The following is an 18,673-nucleotide window of genomic DNA, read 5'->3' as shown; positions in this document are numbered from 1 at the left end:
AAAAAATCTATCCTGCTGTCAAGTTCTGTCACTGTCACTTCATTTGTGAGCGGTCGTAATGTCCGTATTTTGAAAACCAATTTCCAAAGTAAATTTATTAAAGAAAAGTGTTTTCCAGCTTCCTATTTAATATTTACATCGGTTTGTGAAACTATTAGAAAAAGGTACGTGCCCTGTCATAAGTTTAACACTTCTAATTCAGTTTTTATTGGGTTTGATAACATAACCTTGATCTGATTGCAATTTTTTTAGCTTTATTAGCGTAAACCTATCGCTAAATCACCGTAAATTACTCGTTTTGCATCTCATTTTAAAATATATTCGATATAATATAAGAATTTTAATGAATTTACCGATATTCGTGAAATTTTTAGACAGTATGATTCAGCGCAAATGTAAACATGCGTGATTTGCGCGAAGAGAGTAATTGTGTCGCAAGGTCATCCTAGAAATACCCAGCGCAGCGCATTATGATCCTGTCAATTATCAATGTGAACGCGTGCCTGTTTATTCAAAAGTAGGTATGATATTATTTCATAGGTACATCATTGCTTGTTGCATACTTTTCCATAATCCTTAAGCAGTCACACACAAACTCAATTAACTTACTTATTGTAATTAGGATAATTTAGCATAAGTTATCTGCTATGCCCCATCCGGGTTTTATAATATGACGTGTACTTATATTTGTGTATACTTATGTTGTTTAGCATGAATAAATGAAATGAAATGAACTCACATATCAATTCCAAGTATCTATGGCTTTTTTTATAATATTGCTCTTTGGTGATAAGCTATCTAATTTGCAAGTCATATCAGCTAAGGTATTCTTAATAAAAGTTCTGAAATCTGCTTCAAACCAGTTTTAGATAATTCTTTGCATGGGTGAAGAAAATGTCTGTATCCACAATGGGCTGATATACAAAACTGGTTTAAACTGAATTATGATTTCCACTGTTTACCTAAATCATTGTTGAAACTGGTTTTTATATTGGGTCAAGGCAGATAAATTATTATCATTACCCATGCAAAGAATTATCTCAAAAACCATAATTATTTTGTATCTTTGGCATTAACAACTGTATATTTATTAAAACTACAAGATTAAAATAAAAGCAGTAAGTGAAATTGTAGTAATGCAGATCAATAGGATTGAGCGATATTTAAGTTTAAACTGTTTAGGAATGTAGTCAGCAGCAGAAGTTGCTAAGTGGGTGAGGTGTTCAAAATTACCTTGACACACTCTTATTCTCTTAACAATAGTCATGTCAACATCATTTTGATCATCTCGCCCACTTAGCAACTATTACTGCCGACTGTAAAAAGTCTTCTGTCATATAAGGGTGTGGGTGCCGGTGTCTCAACTTTTTAGTGTAATTTGTTACCATGGTTACGGATAGTTGTCTAGGGGAAAAAATAACTCTATATCCAGATTTGATTGTGTTTCAATTTACCAAACATACATTTTAGTGGTTTTTATAAGACTAATAAGCCACAATAACCCAAAAAAAGTTGATCCACTTATAAACTATATGAGAATTATTCATGAAAGACTCTAATAAAAAATGTGCAAATTAATGTCATTAAGAGTTCGTTGTCGATTTTAGAGCAAACATCGAAAATTGATAGATTTAGCCGTTGAAATTGTACACATTTTGTTACGTAATATCTAAATAAGAAGTATCGGTTTCTATAAAGAAGGTAAGCGATCTTGACATGTCTTTTAATTTTTAATTGAAAAACGCTTTTTGAAAATCAGTAACTATTGTTCATGAAAGCTGAAGAATATAAATGATCGTATTAGATTAATAATTGTTACATATTTGCCGTGACTTATTTTTAAAACGTGTTTTTCAATTAAAAGACACATCAAGATTGTTTACCTTTATTCTAATGCTAAAAAAACAAACTATATAAGCACGTCTTCTCATCTTGCCTTTTAATAATGAGGTCGCGAGCGTGCGTCACCGGTAATATATGACGAGAAGGGGCAGTTTTTAAAAAATCATCAAACAATTATGGTGGTAAATTATACAAAATCATGTATAAGAACGGGGAAAGCAGAGTCGCCCAACTGCGATATATGCGACTCTGTTGATGATGTACATCACTTCCTAATGGAATGTGTCCGGACTCGAGACAAGAGGGCGCAACTATTTCAAGGTAGGGATTATACAGTAACGGATATTGGGGTTTTCCAATCTATATTGGCGGAACCACTGTCAAAAAGTGCGATATTTGTGTACAGTTTTTTTGATGTTTTTGTTTAGTAACACTTATTGAAATTCTTTGTTGTAGAGGCCCAATGGAGCCGACATGTCTTTTTGATAAAGGCTTCTTTTAAATAAGTAGATTAAAAAAAAAATGTATAAGAACAGTTTCATGAAATGTTGTAGGTTGTTTAAGTATCAAAATTACGTTGAAATTAAATCAATCAATCAATTTTCACGAGAAATTGCCACTTGTTTGGAAGTAATTTCTGGTGAAAATTGATTTCGTCTAACTTTCATTTACTCTTGTTAAATATCATATAACACAAATATAGTCTATTAAAGATAAATGACAGGATATAAATAATACAACAACACCACTTTTAACAGTCTAAACTTTTCAAAATGTATAAATAAGGGCTCTGAAGTCAGAGCTTTACGCGGATTTTCATAAACGATCATCAGGAAAAAAAACATTATTAAATCTCAGTCTCCTTTTTCACAATTGTGATCTATTAAAAGGAAATATAAGAAAACGCGCTAATTGAAATAATTACTATTTATTTCTATTAGTAAACGAAAACTGTAAAATTTCAACGATGAAGTTTACCAATTTCTGCATTTTTCAACTTTTTTCGAAAACTCTCTCTCTTTCGGAGACTCTTAAGGAAAATGTAAGTAATCAAGATTTTAAAATGTTTGGTTGGTGCACAATAATTTTTGCATGTTAAAATACACTGTTATCAGTGTATTTTAACATGCAAACAATATCACATCACACCTTGTCTGCGTGGGTGTGGGGAGTGTGCATAGATTCATATTGGTGTACAAAACAACAGTTCTATACAGGGTGTTTTTTAACCATACTGCAACTTTTACTATCAAACTGAAAATAACACAAAAAGTAAATTGATATAAACCTTTATTAGCCTTTTAAAGAGGCCCCTTCCTTACGAGGGTAGTCTGATGACATAATGATGAGATTGGAAGAAGATTCTATGAATATCTTTATTGCTTTTACCACGGAAGAAAGAATGAGCGCGCTGTGGCTTTTACTATGTTACTACTTTCTGGTATTCAATAGGTCATATATATGAGGACTATAATAAAAATCGTTCATGTGCGGAGGTTTCTCTTAATCTAAAAACCATTTCATACTTGGGGCCATAAAATCAAGGAAATTAGGAGGGGACCAAAGATATGACGCGCCACCCGCGCCACGCAAAACTTGCGACGGAAGAAATAACCATCGCGCGGGTAAATACCTTTCATCTAAATTACTCTGAAAATGTACTTGTGTTTAAAATTTTGCTAATCAGATTCCTGAGCAATATCACTAGCTGTTTTATACTAAAATTATACTGCTATGATATGTAGGGTAGTATGGTAAATAATATATGTAAAGTAGTATCTAAAACGAGACGGAATTTTTAGCTATTTGAGGGTAGATGAAAACATTACACGATTAAATGAAATAGGCTAAAGCTAGAACGATAAGGGACAGATCGAGGCAGTTTTCTATTTGGTTGGTTAACCGATAAATGTTCTAAGTACCCGAAAATGTAAAAACACATTGGTTTCATTTATTTAACTACGTAACAGTGTTGGCCGAAAGTTAATGCGAATTGAAAATGTTGGCCATTAACCATTATAAATTGAACCTTAAACCGTATCGGACGATTATAGTTTACGATTCAATTTATAATGGTTAATGGCCAGCATTTTCAATTTGCATTAACTTTCGGCCAACACTGCTACGTAAGGAAATAGAGTATCTTGGGAATTTCCTCTTAAAGAGGGTCAGGGTATTTCCAGCAGCAAGTATTTGCAATCTAAATGCATAAATGGTATTTTGCAAAGGAAGATGCTTATCACTCTTATCAGAAAGATCTGAGCCCGTCTGCTGAATTGACCTAGATTTTAGTTTATTGACCTTTTGTTTAAATACACTCAGGGTTGGGCAAAATACTGGCTTCCACGTATTTGAAATACAAATTACAAAATACATTTTTAAAAGTATTTGAAATACAAAATACAAACTACTTTGGTGACGGGTATTTGAAATACAAAATACAAATTACAGTGTTTAAAATAATGTATTTCAATTACAAAATATACCTTTATTTATTTTTTGTTTAACATTTAGTTTTAACGTTAACGAATATCCTTTCATATAAACTTATAGGGTCATTGCGCTAGTTTTCGTCCAGCTCTAGTTTACGTCCACTTGACGAAATTTGAATATATACCTACATTCCTGCACAAATTTGGACTGATTTCAATCCTTATGTCTAAGGCGTCTAAGCAATATATCTGTCTACATATAACAATGATATTTCGCAAAAAGGAAGCGCTGGTGGCCTAACGGTAAGAGCGTGCGACTTGCAATCCGGAGGTCGCGAGTTCGAACCTCGGCTCGAACCAATGAGTTTTTCGGAACTATGTACGAAATATCATTTGATATTTACCAGTCGCTTTTCGGTGAAGGAAAACATCGTGAGGAAACCGGACTAATTCCAATTACGGCCCTAGTTTACCCTCTGGGTTGGAAGGTCAGATGGCAGTCGCTATCGTAAAAACTAGTGCCAACGCCAATTACTGGGATTAGTTTCCAAGCGGACCCCAGGCTCCCATGAGCCGTGGCAAAATGCCGGGACAACGCGAGGAAGATGAAGATTTCGCAAAAAGTAGTAAATTAAAAATGAAATATATACAGTGTGTAAGTCTAATACGGGCAATAAATTAAACCAGATATAGAATTTACCCGTCTTATCATTAATTAAAATGTTTTTTTAAGTTACACTTAATTATGACCCCGTGATTAATTTTTTCCACATGTACCGAGCAGTAATGTACTGCAAACATTAAGAAACAGAAGATGACATGACATTACTAGATACGAGCTTTTTATAGTAACTGCCAACAAGCGTTGACAGTTACTTTAAAAAGCTCGTATCCCGTAACTTGTGTGGTGTATTACATTGCGGGCCGAATTATTTTGTATGGTTAAAATTTTCAATGCATTTCTAAGTAAAATCTATCTCAATATACTTTTTAGGTCATATGCTAACCACCGTTTAAATATTCGCCCGTATTGGATTTACACACTGTATTTGATAATTCGTCAAGTCGTCGAAAACTAGTGCATGGACGGAAACTACTGCAATGACCCTATCCCCTAGATTTAAACGAAAAGTTCCACGCAGAAGTTGACCTAATATAGATCCAGTATCCAGCCAATGAAAATTTTATCTCGGCTGGATCGGAGGTTCGCGGTCGGCTCACAGCTTGTGCGAGAGATTAGACATTTTAGGATTATAGAATTTAATAAAATGTATTTATAGAAATGTATTTTGAAGCTTGAAGTATTTGAAATACAAAATACTAAATACATGTGAGTGCAGTATTTGAAATACCAAATACAAAATACTTTTGAGGTAGTATTTGAAATACAAATACAAAATACTAATTTGTATTTCAAATACGTATTTCAAATACATGTAATTGAAATACTGCCCAACCCTGAATACACTTCATTGAATACCAAAGAAATAAAACAAATAGTTCGTGGCATAAGCCAAAGAGAATATAACCACTACGTTTTAAGCAGTTTCTGGAGTAGTGGTATAACCATCTACAATATTTTTACTTTTTTTTACCAAATTTGTTCAGCCAGTTGAGTTTCACCAAGACTTGAATTGGACCTTTTTTTGGCAATAGGGTTAAAATTAATCAACATATTGTGCGAGGCAGGTACACACAAAGAAACGAGAGAAATTAGATAAGGAGGTTGATTTTAAAAGTTGGTCGTAGGCCTACATTAAATTGCTGTTGAAGTTATTAATAATGTCTAATTAAAGTAATTAAAGATCCATTAGATTAGATAATCTATTTACGAATTGCCGTTAGTAAATTATCGTACTGCTTTCATCATTCCTTGACCCTGTTATTGAGCATGCACTGTCGCGGAGATCGCGAAGTCTGTTATTGTGGTATGTATCCTATCTGTCACTCTTAGCGTACTTTTACTGGTAACACTGGCGATCGAGGTCGGCGAGTGTCATGGGTGACAGAGGGGAAGATGGCGGGAACCGAGTTGAGACAAGTTGAGAGAGGTCGTCTGAATTTCTGGTACGTAAGAGGTGGTGTGACGCCGTGGCGCGTGCATCACGTACAGGAGATTCTTGGTAAGCTAAACATATCTATATTTTGATATATATGGATATTGCAGTGACCTTGAATTAGCGACGACCTTGAGATAGAGCTGAGTTGAAGAATTGTCTGATATTCTTTATGTGTAGCTCGAGTTTGAATGTAACAAGTGAGGTGGCTAGAGTTTATCGGTTTGAGTCACTGGAAGTTTCATTATGGAGGCTGATGGATGAGCTTTAGGGGTTGTTGTGGAGGCTCGTCGGGGACCACATGGTTCCCACCTCGGGACTCGTCGCATATTATGAGTTGAGAGATATATTGAGATTATGAGAGTATATCATGAGTATATGAGTTGCGGGATGCACGATGAGTTCTCCTGTGTTGTGGAGATTCAGTTGTGCCGTGCATCTACCGATATAAGCCACGGGACTTGGGGCCCTTCTAATTTTCCCTGAGAGAGTTGAGGTTACATTCATAACAAGAGATACGAGATTGAGAGGAGATGGAATTGTGCGCCCATCGAGTGTTGATTCATGGTCATGTAGCGAGGTTATCATTACATCCCCCTAAAGGTAAAACTCCGCTACATGCACGTTTGATGTAGTAGGCAATGAATTATTGATAACGGGTACTGTACCCCCGCCAACTTTGATAAATAGGGAACTCCTTGGAGAAAAACATACTAATACGTATATTGACTTGTGTTTGATGTTGCTACACCCTAAACACGCGATTCTTGTTCTAATAATATTAATTTATTTATTTTTTCTTAATACAAACAATCTTGCTTATCAATCTTATCATCGACTCACGCGCTTATCGTTTTTGCGCCCGACGCAATTCGCAAAACAAGTGCTTCCACAAATATTCCATACGCTTCTATCGCGAGTGAGCGAGACAAGTCTCGTTTCCGCGCCCTTACTTCAAACGCGAGTCGTGTCTGGCACACTGCCTTTCAATTGAAGTTGTGTGACTGACGTCATTCATAGTACGTAGCTCTCAGAGAGTAGTTCTGTAGCTCGCATCACCAGCTTATCTTGGGAGGCATGTGGATATAAGGCGATAACGGAAGACTCGGTGCACTGTATGATATCACACTTGGTGGAGGCGTGTTCGCGGTATCCCCGATTGTATTTGTTTTATTGGTCTGACCTTTACGGCAACTGTGTAACAACTGTGTTCATTGCGTCTTGAAACTTTGAAGACTCAACAATCAACATGGCACTTTACAGGTTCGTATTTTTTATTTAATTTTCTTATATTACCTTCTTAATTTAAACATTATTCGATATTTACTAGTTGCTTTTTGGCGAAGAAAACCATCACGGGGAATACTTCTTACATCTGCGAAGTAATTCAAACTAGCTATTTAATGTGGGTGCAACTAGAGAGCCTGTGCTCACTTGTGGGGGTAGGGGGGTAGTGACGGGACGGTAAGTTAAATTGATATGACATGGTCAGGCACATATGGACAATTTATCATTGAACAAACAAATTGACATTATTTAACCACAATTGATTGATTGGACCAATGTAAAGTGGTGGACCACATCTTGCACACGGTCATTATTTCATTAACCAGCAAACTGGTCGTGTGCAAATACCTATAATGTATGGGTTTTCTAACAGTGTTCTTAGTTTACCATATATTTGTGTACCGTCGAAATGTCTAATCATTTTAAAGCAGTCAACCGCCAACTTCCAAATCGTTTTTGAACAATCCTAAAATATTTATCACATCGAAATATTGAGACCATAATTTTTGTATAAAAAAATGTAGTATAATATGTTCCTCACTTATTATCAAAAGTATCGTGTACTGTAAACAGATTATCGGCGTAAACTTATAAATTGGATCATGATATACAATAGTTATTAACTGTTACCCAATTATAGTTATCAACCCAATAATTGCCACTATTGGGCAAAATAAATTTTAAACACTTTTGCAAATCCGACAGTACTTAGCGAAATAGTTCGTCCTGTATTCTGAAATTCTCTTATTCTGGACCACTTCCACAGCATCAAGAACAACCTGCAGCTGGCGACTCTGAAGACCCTCTCCCTGGTGTCCATCAGCGTCATGTCCCCCCAGCAGAGCGTTCAGGAGCTGTTCCGCACTGCTGACTGTGTCTGCTTCGACGTTGACTCCACCGTCATCAGGGATGAAGGCATCGATGAACTGGCCAGGTTCTGCGGGAAAGGCGAAGAAGTTAAGAGACTGTAAGTTGTTTTCTTTGGTTCAGCAGCTTGCGTGGTATTATGTACGGATTGTATGGTGTACGGTTCAGGACAAACGCGTGGTGCGGGTGGCGTCAAAGGAATATGAACCTTCTGTAGGGTACTTAAATTCCATATTTAATATTAGGCAGCTGTTACGGGGAGCACATCTGTGGACTTGGTGCCGTTCTACGTTAAAACAGAGTAAATAGAAATACTGCAGGTATTGGTGTACTAAATGGTCTCTCTTTTGCCTTTTGTACTCTTATGACCTAGCAGTTCGCGAAGTCACATGAAAGGATGTATACCGGTGCTTGAATGTTAACTTCGCAGTCAGTTGTTGTCATTTTTTAATGGTTAGTCTATACTATACGAATAAGTAGGTATAAAATTATAGTTTGACAATGTAGCTATTAAGTACACTTTAATTCGTCTCTCTAGGTGTAATACCACATAGTCTGTGTATTGGACTATGTATGCACGTATATGTATAGATACGTGGTATCACAATTGGGATAGACGAAACCTCAGCGTGCCGAGTTATCTATAACTGATAGTTTTAATTGTCCTCTATTTTGACTACCGTCACTATCGTCAGGTAAGTAAATATTATCATTTATCGATTTTCTTTGTTATTTTGTGTTAAAATGTTATACATAGTTGTCAATGTATACATGTACCTAACCAATATTTTAATACGATTTTGTGAAGTGAAAGTTTTATACATAGGTTACATCAGGTCCATAAAAAATACGTAACATAATATAATATTAAATTTCCTTGACCGTACAAATGTTTTTAACTTGACGGTTGACAACAGATTCAATATCATGTCATGTGAATTAAATTGATTATTTACTGATAAAGTTTATTAGATTACTTATTTGTTAACCTTGACATAATGACGGTTTTATTCACGCGTTTTCTTTCCACTTGGATAAGCTCTTAATTATGTCTAGGAACATCATTTCAGATAATTCTATGATTATGGTGTCATGATATGCTAATAGGCGCTACGATCACAAATACAACAAAAAAACATACATAGGTATATATTATAAAAAAATAGATTAGAAAAAAGTAATACTTACACTTCATTACTACAAAATATGACAATCGTATTAAGGTTTTGATATTTATACTTATTGCTAAATAGGTAAGTCTTAACATTTCTAAAAACGAAATACCGAAAATTATTTTATCCTAACTCATTTTGACCTACAAATTTAGTGTCATTGTCTGAATTGCACAAGATAAGATGCCCATAATGCAGACATCACGTTGTAAGTAAATGTCGATACGAATTATTATTTTAACCTCCGAACCGATCCGGTCCGAATAACCGCAACTAAATATAGCTAAGAGATAAAAATAGAACAGTATTACCAAGCTAAATATTTTATTGCATCAAATAAATAAATATTGGCTTCTCGAGTTACGTATATGTATTTTCCGTTTCATTGACATAGGATTGCCCCAATGCATTTTCAATGTTGTAAGTGTAGGTCCAATTTTGGCAATGCGCCAAACTGGTTGCAATGAGACCTGTCTTACTGGTTCGGTTTTAGGGCCTTCTTTTTGTGCTGGATTCCCTACACACATATATATATATATATATATATATATATATATATATATATATATATATATATGTATGTATAATTGGCCCACATCGTGCATTTGCAGAACAACATTTTAGGATTTTTACAACATTTTAGACTCAGCTTGTCTCATGTCGGTAATTAAATCTTGGGTATTTTATAAAGACCTACAAATTGTAATTTGCGCTAAAATAACACCAGCTAGCCATTCGAGCTAATGCATTTCTTAATCACTTCAGAAAATATTGTATTTTTCGGAATGACTTTCTTAGTCCAAAATGAAATGAAAATTGTATGTTTCATATAGTATTTCTTTTCAGGACAGCCGAGGCTATGGGTGGCAGCATGACGTTCCAGGAAGCTCTGAAGAAAAGATTAGACATCATCAGGCCGAGCGTCAGCCAAATCAGAGAGTTCATCGACACGTTCCCTAACCATCTCACACCTGGAGTATCGTAAGTTTTGTTCATGTTATGTACCAATTTTACCAAATTCTAACCTAGATGAAGTTGTTGATTAGCAGGTGCTAATTAAATTTGAACCATAAGATTTGGTATTATAGTAGTTAATCGTTGATACCGCCGGCGAACGTGTTTATCCATAAAGTAGCCAAAAATTGCAATAATTATATTTCAGACAGTTTTAAATAAATACTTATCACTACATAGTATAAAACAAAGTCCCTTTCCGCTGTCTGTCTGTCCCTATGTATGCTTAGATCTTTAAAACTACGCAACGAATTTGGTGCAATTTTTTTTAATAGATAGAGTGATTCAAGAGGAAGGTTTATGTATAATTTGTTAACCCGTGAGAGGCCAGGGCGGATCGCTAGTTTATTATATGTATAACCTGGGAAGTACTGTCGGGTCCCTATTATAGAGTGATAATATTGCTTGTTTGGCAAACATCCCTTGGCTGATACATGAATTAAAAAAAAACAATGTTGTCATGCTAACTGACACTTGTCAGTTGTTGGGGTCGTTATTTTCATTTTATTGTGACTTGGTAACACACCTACTACATAAACATAAGCCCGCTTACGTCATTTGAAAAGTATCTAAAATAAATATTTTTTTCTATTCGCAAACAACTGGTTTCAAAGTTTAGTAAAACAAGAAACCAAGTTTACAAAATTTTGGATTTTCTCTTCTCACTTTAAAATTACCTTTTAATCTAGGAAACGATCGTAAGTATCTCATTCTAATCGCTTACAAAATGGGCTAATCATAAGGCCAATAAACACCAATATAAATGTTTTCTCATTACACATACTGGTTATGATTCTCGGGCTCACGTTAATTTGGCGCCCGAAAAGTCAACTCGCACGCGCTTTCAATGGGAATACAATCAGGTCAAGAGTTGAGACCCATTTATACCAAACCGACTCAAACTTCATATTTGTCATGAAATTATCATCCGACACAGGCCAAAGTATAACACAATCGGCACTATAACCGGTGCCGCTTGTTAAGATATCCAGTTCATTCCGCGTTAACAAGTTGTTTACCGACCTTATTGTATTGTAGTTATTTTTAAAACTTCCTTTTTAGTGTAGTATGTTCTAGTAGCCTTGGTCTATGCCATATGAGATAAATATTTACTTCCCAGTCGTATTAGAAAATAAATATGTAAAGCCCTGCAATAGTTCTTTGTCTATGACGCATGTTATACAAATGAATTAATTATTGTTCGTCAAGTATTTTATTTGTCTGTCACCTAGGTATAATAAAAGCCACCTGCACAAATCAGCCCTATAAAGTACCAAAATCAATTGTCATTATCCACATAGATTCTATTACCTTTCCATTAAAAAAATGCCCGGATATGTTTATTTATACATTATCGGGCTTATGGATTATTAATTATTATCGGCGGTATCGAAAGTCAATGAGCGGTATTTTCTAGATGTTTATCATTAAATAATAGATAATTAACGAACAATGCCCAGTCCGAGTTTAAACCGTTCAAAACAGGATCTTGAAATTGAAATCCAAATGTAAAACTCCTCAAAGAAAGGATTTCCTTAAATTCAATTCTTAAGGCGGTAAAAATAGGGTTGAAATATTTTAACGCTTCTACGCAGATGAAGTTTTGGGCGGAGGTTAGTTGTAAATGTACACGTGTCTGATTTTGTTGTATATCTTTGCAGACAACTAGTGAATACGCTTCATGAGCGCGGCGTGCAGGTATACCTCGTGTCCGGTGGCTTCAGATGTCTCATCGAGCCAGTGGCTGCCCAGCTGAATATACCTAAAGGAAACGTCTTCGCCAATAGACTCAAATTCTACTTCAATGGTAAGTCTCTTTAGTAATGTACTTGAACTTAATACCATTTCAAACAATACTATTATGTACTACCAAATAAACATGCAATCTTGAAGGTTTTTGACTGATAAAAAACCATATCCATGCAACACTGTAAACAAAGCGTACTTGAGTAGTTTCATCATGACGCATTCTTACAAGAGTTACAAGTACCATCTTTACTATTAATTGACAATTTGTAAACCTTATTGTAAGGACATAAGGTCCATCGACGGTTAGTTAAAAGTTTTGTTATGTACGAGATGTGAAAAACACGATGAATTAGGTCAACAGATATCGTCAATGAAATAAAGTAGAGCAATGGATGAATAATCGATTCCAATAATATCATAAATCTACAACTGTTAAAATAAATATTTTCTCATTTATTAAGTATGGACTCTTGGTAATAAAGACAGTAGTCAATTTAAGCAAGAAATATTGAAGTTTGAAAATAATAATTTTAATTAAAGTGTTAGCACAAAAATATTGTTCCAAATGAAGGTTTAAATTGCCGAAGCGAGGTTCAAAAGCACGCGTTTTAATACAAAAAGGAACAGCTATTTTCAAAACATTCATTTCTCACGCAAAGTAATATTTGATATCTTGTTCCAAGTAGCTAGAATAGATTAAAAGCGCCGCGCAAATAAATCAGATAACGATGAAATCGTAAAACGAAGAAATATCTCTTTGACGCATTAAAGGATACAAACAAGTTGTTTTTATATATCGATCTTGTTTTGACATTCGTATTGCGACATAAATGATAAATGACATTATTAGGGAAAAGGCAATATCATTTGTTATAAACTCAATAAGGACGATTAATTATTGAATATTTACCTTCTTATCGAAAACAGACAAAATAGCACTAATTTGCTTGAGATCGACACGTTGTCTTCCGACATAAAGTTGTGGGCAGGATGTAATTTCTCATGTAGGTTGACCGTTAAGGTAACTGGAGTGGTTTTACCTCTGCGCTTTCTAGACGCTAGATTGATCTGGTTATTACTATTTACTTGTACGATGTTGTGATGTTCTAGACTCTACTTAGGAAGAAACGTCGTTCAGGTAAAGAAAGTTTAAATAGCAGGTTTCAGAGTTTGAAGTAGGAGACACTCTTAGCGTTTTTCTTTATAACCTCATGGTAATTACAACTGTTACAGCCAAAAACTATCATTTACGGTTAATAATTGAAATATAATGGTAACGGAGACGGGTCAAAAGACTCCTTAATTATCGTGATGTAAATTGTTGATGTTGATATGTTTATTATTAACTACAGCTACTCGTGTTCAAGAATGGAACACATTATTCTTAATTTTATAGTGTTTTTCTAACGGACGTTTGCTTTGAATACTATTGTAGGCCCAATACCAGTTTTAAGAATGATAACGTTTTTAGTATTTTTACTCTTTAAATTTTCCACTATAACCAAGCAGATAACGTATGTTTGAATGTGATGTAACTATTTAGTTGTTAGGCCTGTTGCTATCGTGAGCCGCGCCCCCCAGATACTTGTTGTTCTACCGTGTGACGTCACTCGCGCTATTTTAATACATTTGCTTTATTAAGATTTATTTATCAGTCATTGGTCCTGTCAAGATGTACAGACAGCAGAAGTAGATTCGCACTAGATGTGTTTAATGTTCTATTTCTATGAGAATAAAGGTTATTTTCGATGTAAAACTAAGCCAATGTCAGTTTGATTGGCTCATTTATTGGTATGTTGACCGATCCAGTAACTAATAGATTACCTATTTCATATCTCGTATTCTTAATATTACATGTATGAAACATGTCAAACATGCTGACGTATTATGCCCTTGCTTTCCTCCAGAAGTGAATATCGTTACTCAGACAACAACACGCCGTAACCTTGTACCAATAAGGTTTAAATTAAATCGTTATTGCAATGTTTTTCATTCCCGTGGGTGTGTCTAACCCTTGCCCTTTTATTGGCGTCACTCATACACAGATGTTTGTGCCACTTTACAAGTATCTTCAGAGTTATTACGTTGTATTTTTTTTTTGTGTCAGTAAACTTGTTTGTGTTGTACAAACAACAACACTCTTAACTGTATATATCGGTAGACCTTATTACAAAGACATAAGGTCCACCAATGCACAGTTAACAATGTGGGCGATTGTACCTTATCCGTAAACAACACAAAAACTTATAATTAAAACCTTTATCTTAAAACTCTTAGAGCTGCTTCTCTTGCGATTATTTTCCCTATAAATATCACAGCTTTAATCACTAGCTTAACTTAATGTTCGTTTTTTTTAGCATTAGAAAGAACTCCACAGAAGTAAGCGTGCAGTTTTTGTCAGGCTCTTTAATTGTTAATAATTATTGAATTATCTAATGTAGCATGGTCAATACATATAATTACTTCAAATTATTACCGCTAAAAGTGCCGGATTTGGAACCACAAGCTTACTTCTGTGAAGTTCTTTCTAATGCTAAAAAAAAAGAACTATAGTACTATCGTTTATGATTTACTAACCGTTAATAGTGAAAAAGTATTATGGATATCAGTTCTAAATATTAATTCACCTGGGGCTCATTTTACAAAACTATTACAATTTTAAAAGTCTAAAACGGCAACACTGACTAATACGCTTTTCGCTATTGGTTAAGCGCGTGTCAAAAGCCCTTTTACGCCTGTACAAGTTACAAGTTTGTAAAATAGGGCCTTGCACGCACTTAGGCCTTTTCCCAATCCGACACATGTATGTTATTTCGCGTTTTAATTAGTGAAGCAAACGTGACATGTCCAAGATGGGGTTATCATTAGACTGGTTCAACCGGTAGTGATGATTAGAAACTGCATACGTTCACAATAACCGTATTTATCTTGAATGAATGACATGTTGTGTGAAACTGTGAACACATGTGGCGTATATCCTAAGTACACATAGCTGCCAGCCTATTATGGATAGCTTTATCCATCTTTATCCACGTGATAAAATAACTGTCACTGTTTAACACCGTGGGAAAGAAAGTGACGGACACCGTTTTATCACGCTGTCACGTAGACAAGAACGACCATCATATCCGTACTGCAAGGACAGCCAATGTGACATAAGTATCCAAGTAGTTTGTGATACTGACGCATTGGAAAAACATTAAAAACAAGTAAAATTAACATATAGTAGCACTAAATGACGCACTTATCCCAGGGGTCTTATATCAATACAGAAATAACAATAAGTACATCAGTGTCATTACCGACTGGGCCAAATGTATAATTAGTAAATGTAGATTAAACATAATATTTAAAACTTTCGCGTTTTGAACACATATTAACTCACATTTATAGACGGGTCTAACGCGAAATTTATTCACATATACCTTTATTTACCGACTTGTCGACACAGGTTTCACTGGTGATGGTCGCGGCTAACTGATGTCCCAGCAAAATGTCAAAACAGAGATTTGTGCACCTACCCGACGAAAAGTTTATGAAAAAGTTTGGGGTAGATATCACATTTTCAAACCACCCACTACACACACACACTTTTCATACACTTTTCGTCGGGTAGTTGCACAAATCTCTGTTTTGACATTTTGCTGGGACATCAGTTAGCCGCGACCATGACCAGTGAAACCTGTGTCGAAACGTCGGTAAATAAAGGTATGTGAATAAATTTCGCGTTAGACCCGTCTATAAATGTGAGTTAATATGTGTAGATTAAACGTTAGTAAAAATCCCTTAAAATACTTACCCGAAACCATTAGCCCCACTTTTTCCTCAACATTAGTACCCATGTCGAGTTGTCGACTGTTATCTCTGTAGGTAGTACAACTGCACCATTATCTATCACGAGATGAGCGCGTGCCACTAACGATGACTCGTTGACCCGTTGTCGCCTGACCGATTCGTTATAATATGGCGGGCGAGTTGCTCGAGTTTATAGCCTTTTCGCGTAGCAGAACGCATTCAGAGATAGCACCCGTTAGTGTAAGTGTAAGGCCTGAGTGGACGCTCGAGTTGGGCGTGCAGCGGGGCGGGGCGTGCGGCGTGCATGTTAAACAAATGCAAGCGTATTAGAGCGGCCTTAGTGCACGCTGCTCAAATCACTTGTGAGCCCGACGCCACGCTCCACGCCCCGCCGAACGCTCCGCTTCGAGCGTCCACTCAGGCCTTACTTAGGGGAAAAGACGCATGCACTGAAGTGTACAGCATATGAGCCCCCTTGTTTATTGGTGTGAAGTACCAATGTTAAGTTCGTTTACAATTTAAACCACAAGAAGGGACGCGCAGGGGAACGTTTGTGAACTGTAGGGACAGCACTGCACTTGCTTAGTGACGTAAAGTTTTAATGATATTTATATTTCGAATTACTCAATGTATTAGTTAGTTAGGTAAAAACAAAACGCGAGTTTAGTGACCGTGCACGTAATCTCATACTAGAGATTTTGCACACATGTATGTAGACTTAAGTACTTTTTTAATGAAATAGATAGTTTTTTTTAAAGTCATAATTTTTAGTTCTATTTAGTTGATACGGTGTCAGATCCTCCAACGCGCACGGTCCCTAATCAACGGAGTCTAATATGTACTGGACTGCTTATTAGGAATAGAACTCTGTTAGTTAATTATTTTTAATACAATTAATATACTTATACTTATTTTATTTAAACAAAACAAATGTTTGTAAAACCACATGATATGTAGTTGATTTGACAGTTCTCTATCTATAGCAGTCCACCCAAACAAAATATGCTGTTTACTTATCGTCCATGGACAGTTATTTACAATATCTTTCTTGTTGTTACAGGAGAATACGCAGGCTTCGATGAGAACGAGCCTACCTCCCGATCAGGCGGCAAAGGACTCGTGATCAGAAGACTCAAGGAACAATTCGGTTACCAGAGGGTCATCATGATCGGAGATGGCGCCACTGACGCCGAGGCCAGCCCGCCCGCCGACGGATTCATTGGTGAGTTCAATGATTAGCTAGTATGTTAATTTTAAGCCACTTTGGACCTTATCACAGTTGCATATGATTTAATATTAATTGAAGGATTCCATATGTTGATATTCTACTTTAATTTAAAGTAGCTTAGAATCAAACATTGTTACACATTAAAAACTTTCAATTCAATAAATTTATAAATGTGAAATCTTGCCTTCGGTAAGATTAAACTTTATGAAACTTTGGTATTAAAAAAAAATCGTTATATTCTTTTTCTTCTTGCATTTTTAACGCATTCACTACCTACCAGGGGGCGTGGCCTAGGAACAAACTTGTATCTACTTGTACGGTCGACGCACATGTGCGTCGGTGGCAGTGAATGTGTTAAAAGTTCAAAGTTCAAAATTTGCAAAACACATTAACTGAGCAAAATGAATTTAGTTTTATATATATTTTTCATTTCTTTTTTGGACTTCTTGAAAATTTATAACTTATCGTTGATTTAAAAACCCAACTCTTATTTTATTTATGTGTGTGTTTATTTTATCTAGGTGTTGCTAAGTTAGCAGAAATTAACTAACCCTTTATATCTTTATTTCCAGGTTTTGGCGGTAATGTCTTAAGAGAGGAGGTCAGAAAGAGGGCGTCTTGGTACGTCACAGACTTCCAAGAGCTCATCACCTCCCTCACGCTGCAAACAAAGTAACACTACAAATATAGGCTAATTTGCGCAATGAAAATTGTACCTTAGTTCTTCGAACTAGAGGCCTTTTTAGATTCAAGTTCTCACTAAGTAATATCGTACTGAACCAGTATTAGGTATTTAAATTATAGAAACGTATAGGCCTGGTTTACATATGACACATTTTGTGATGTTTTGATAAGAGACTATATAAAATGAGCTTATAGAATAAAAATACTATGCTAACCTATAGTTAGTTGTAAGACTTGTAATTCTGATTGTAAAGACTTAGGGCCCGATTCGGATTTTGAAATAGACATCTGCTAGATATCTTTTAGACATCGCCAAGATACGATAACGATATGTTAAAGATCTAACCTGTCAAATTTGACATTTGCGCGATTCTGGAGATACTCTTGAACGATTTCCACAAGATATGACATAGAGATCCAATTCACATCTAATAGATATCTAACTCTGTCTAACGTAAAGGTGACATTGGTTGCCCGAATTGCGCTGCAAAAGAGAACTAGTTGAAATCTAAACTATAACGTATCTAGAATGGATCTAGTACGTGT

At 35.5% G+C, this 18,673-nt stretch overlaps 1 protein-coding gene across 2 annotated transcripts; it reads left to right on the top strand.

Annotated features, from left to right (window-relative positions):
• Positions 1 to 30: 30 nt before the first annotated feature.
• Positions 31 to 18,255, top strand: LOC134653082 (phosphoserine phosphatase). 2 transcript variants are annotated; one of them, XM_063508375.1, is made up of 6 exons: positions 31 to 164; positions 8,385 to 8,585; positions 10,504 to 10,638; positions 12,333 to 12,478; positions 17,276 to 17,437; positions 18,016 to 18,255. In XM_063508375.1, the coding sequence occupies exons 2-6, from the start codon at positions 8,446 to 8,448 to the stop codon at positions 18,117 to 18,119; spliced, it is 687 nt and encodes a 228-aa protein (XP_063364445.1). In that variant the 5' UTR covers positions 31 to 164; positions 8,385 to 8,445; the 3' UTR covers positions 18,120 to 18,255. The 2 variants fall into 2 exon arrangements, with proteins under 2 accessions (XP_063364445.1, XP_063364444.1); XM_063508374.1 differs by lacking the exon at positions 31 to 164 and adding an exon at positions 7,570 to 7,594.
• The last annotated feature ends 418 nt before the right edge of the window (positions 18,256 to 18,673 follow it).

Source organism: Cydia amplana, chromosome 12 (assembly GCF_948474715.1).
Source record: "Cydia amplana chromosome 12, ilCydAmpl1.1, whole genome shotgun sequence".
NCBI classification, from domain to species: Eukaryota; Metazoa; Arthropoda; class Insecta; order Lepidoptera; family Tortricidae; genus Cydia; species Cydia amplana.
This window is presented reverse-complemented; position numbering and strand designations above follow the sequence as displayed.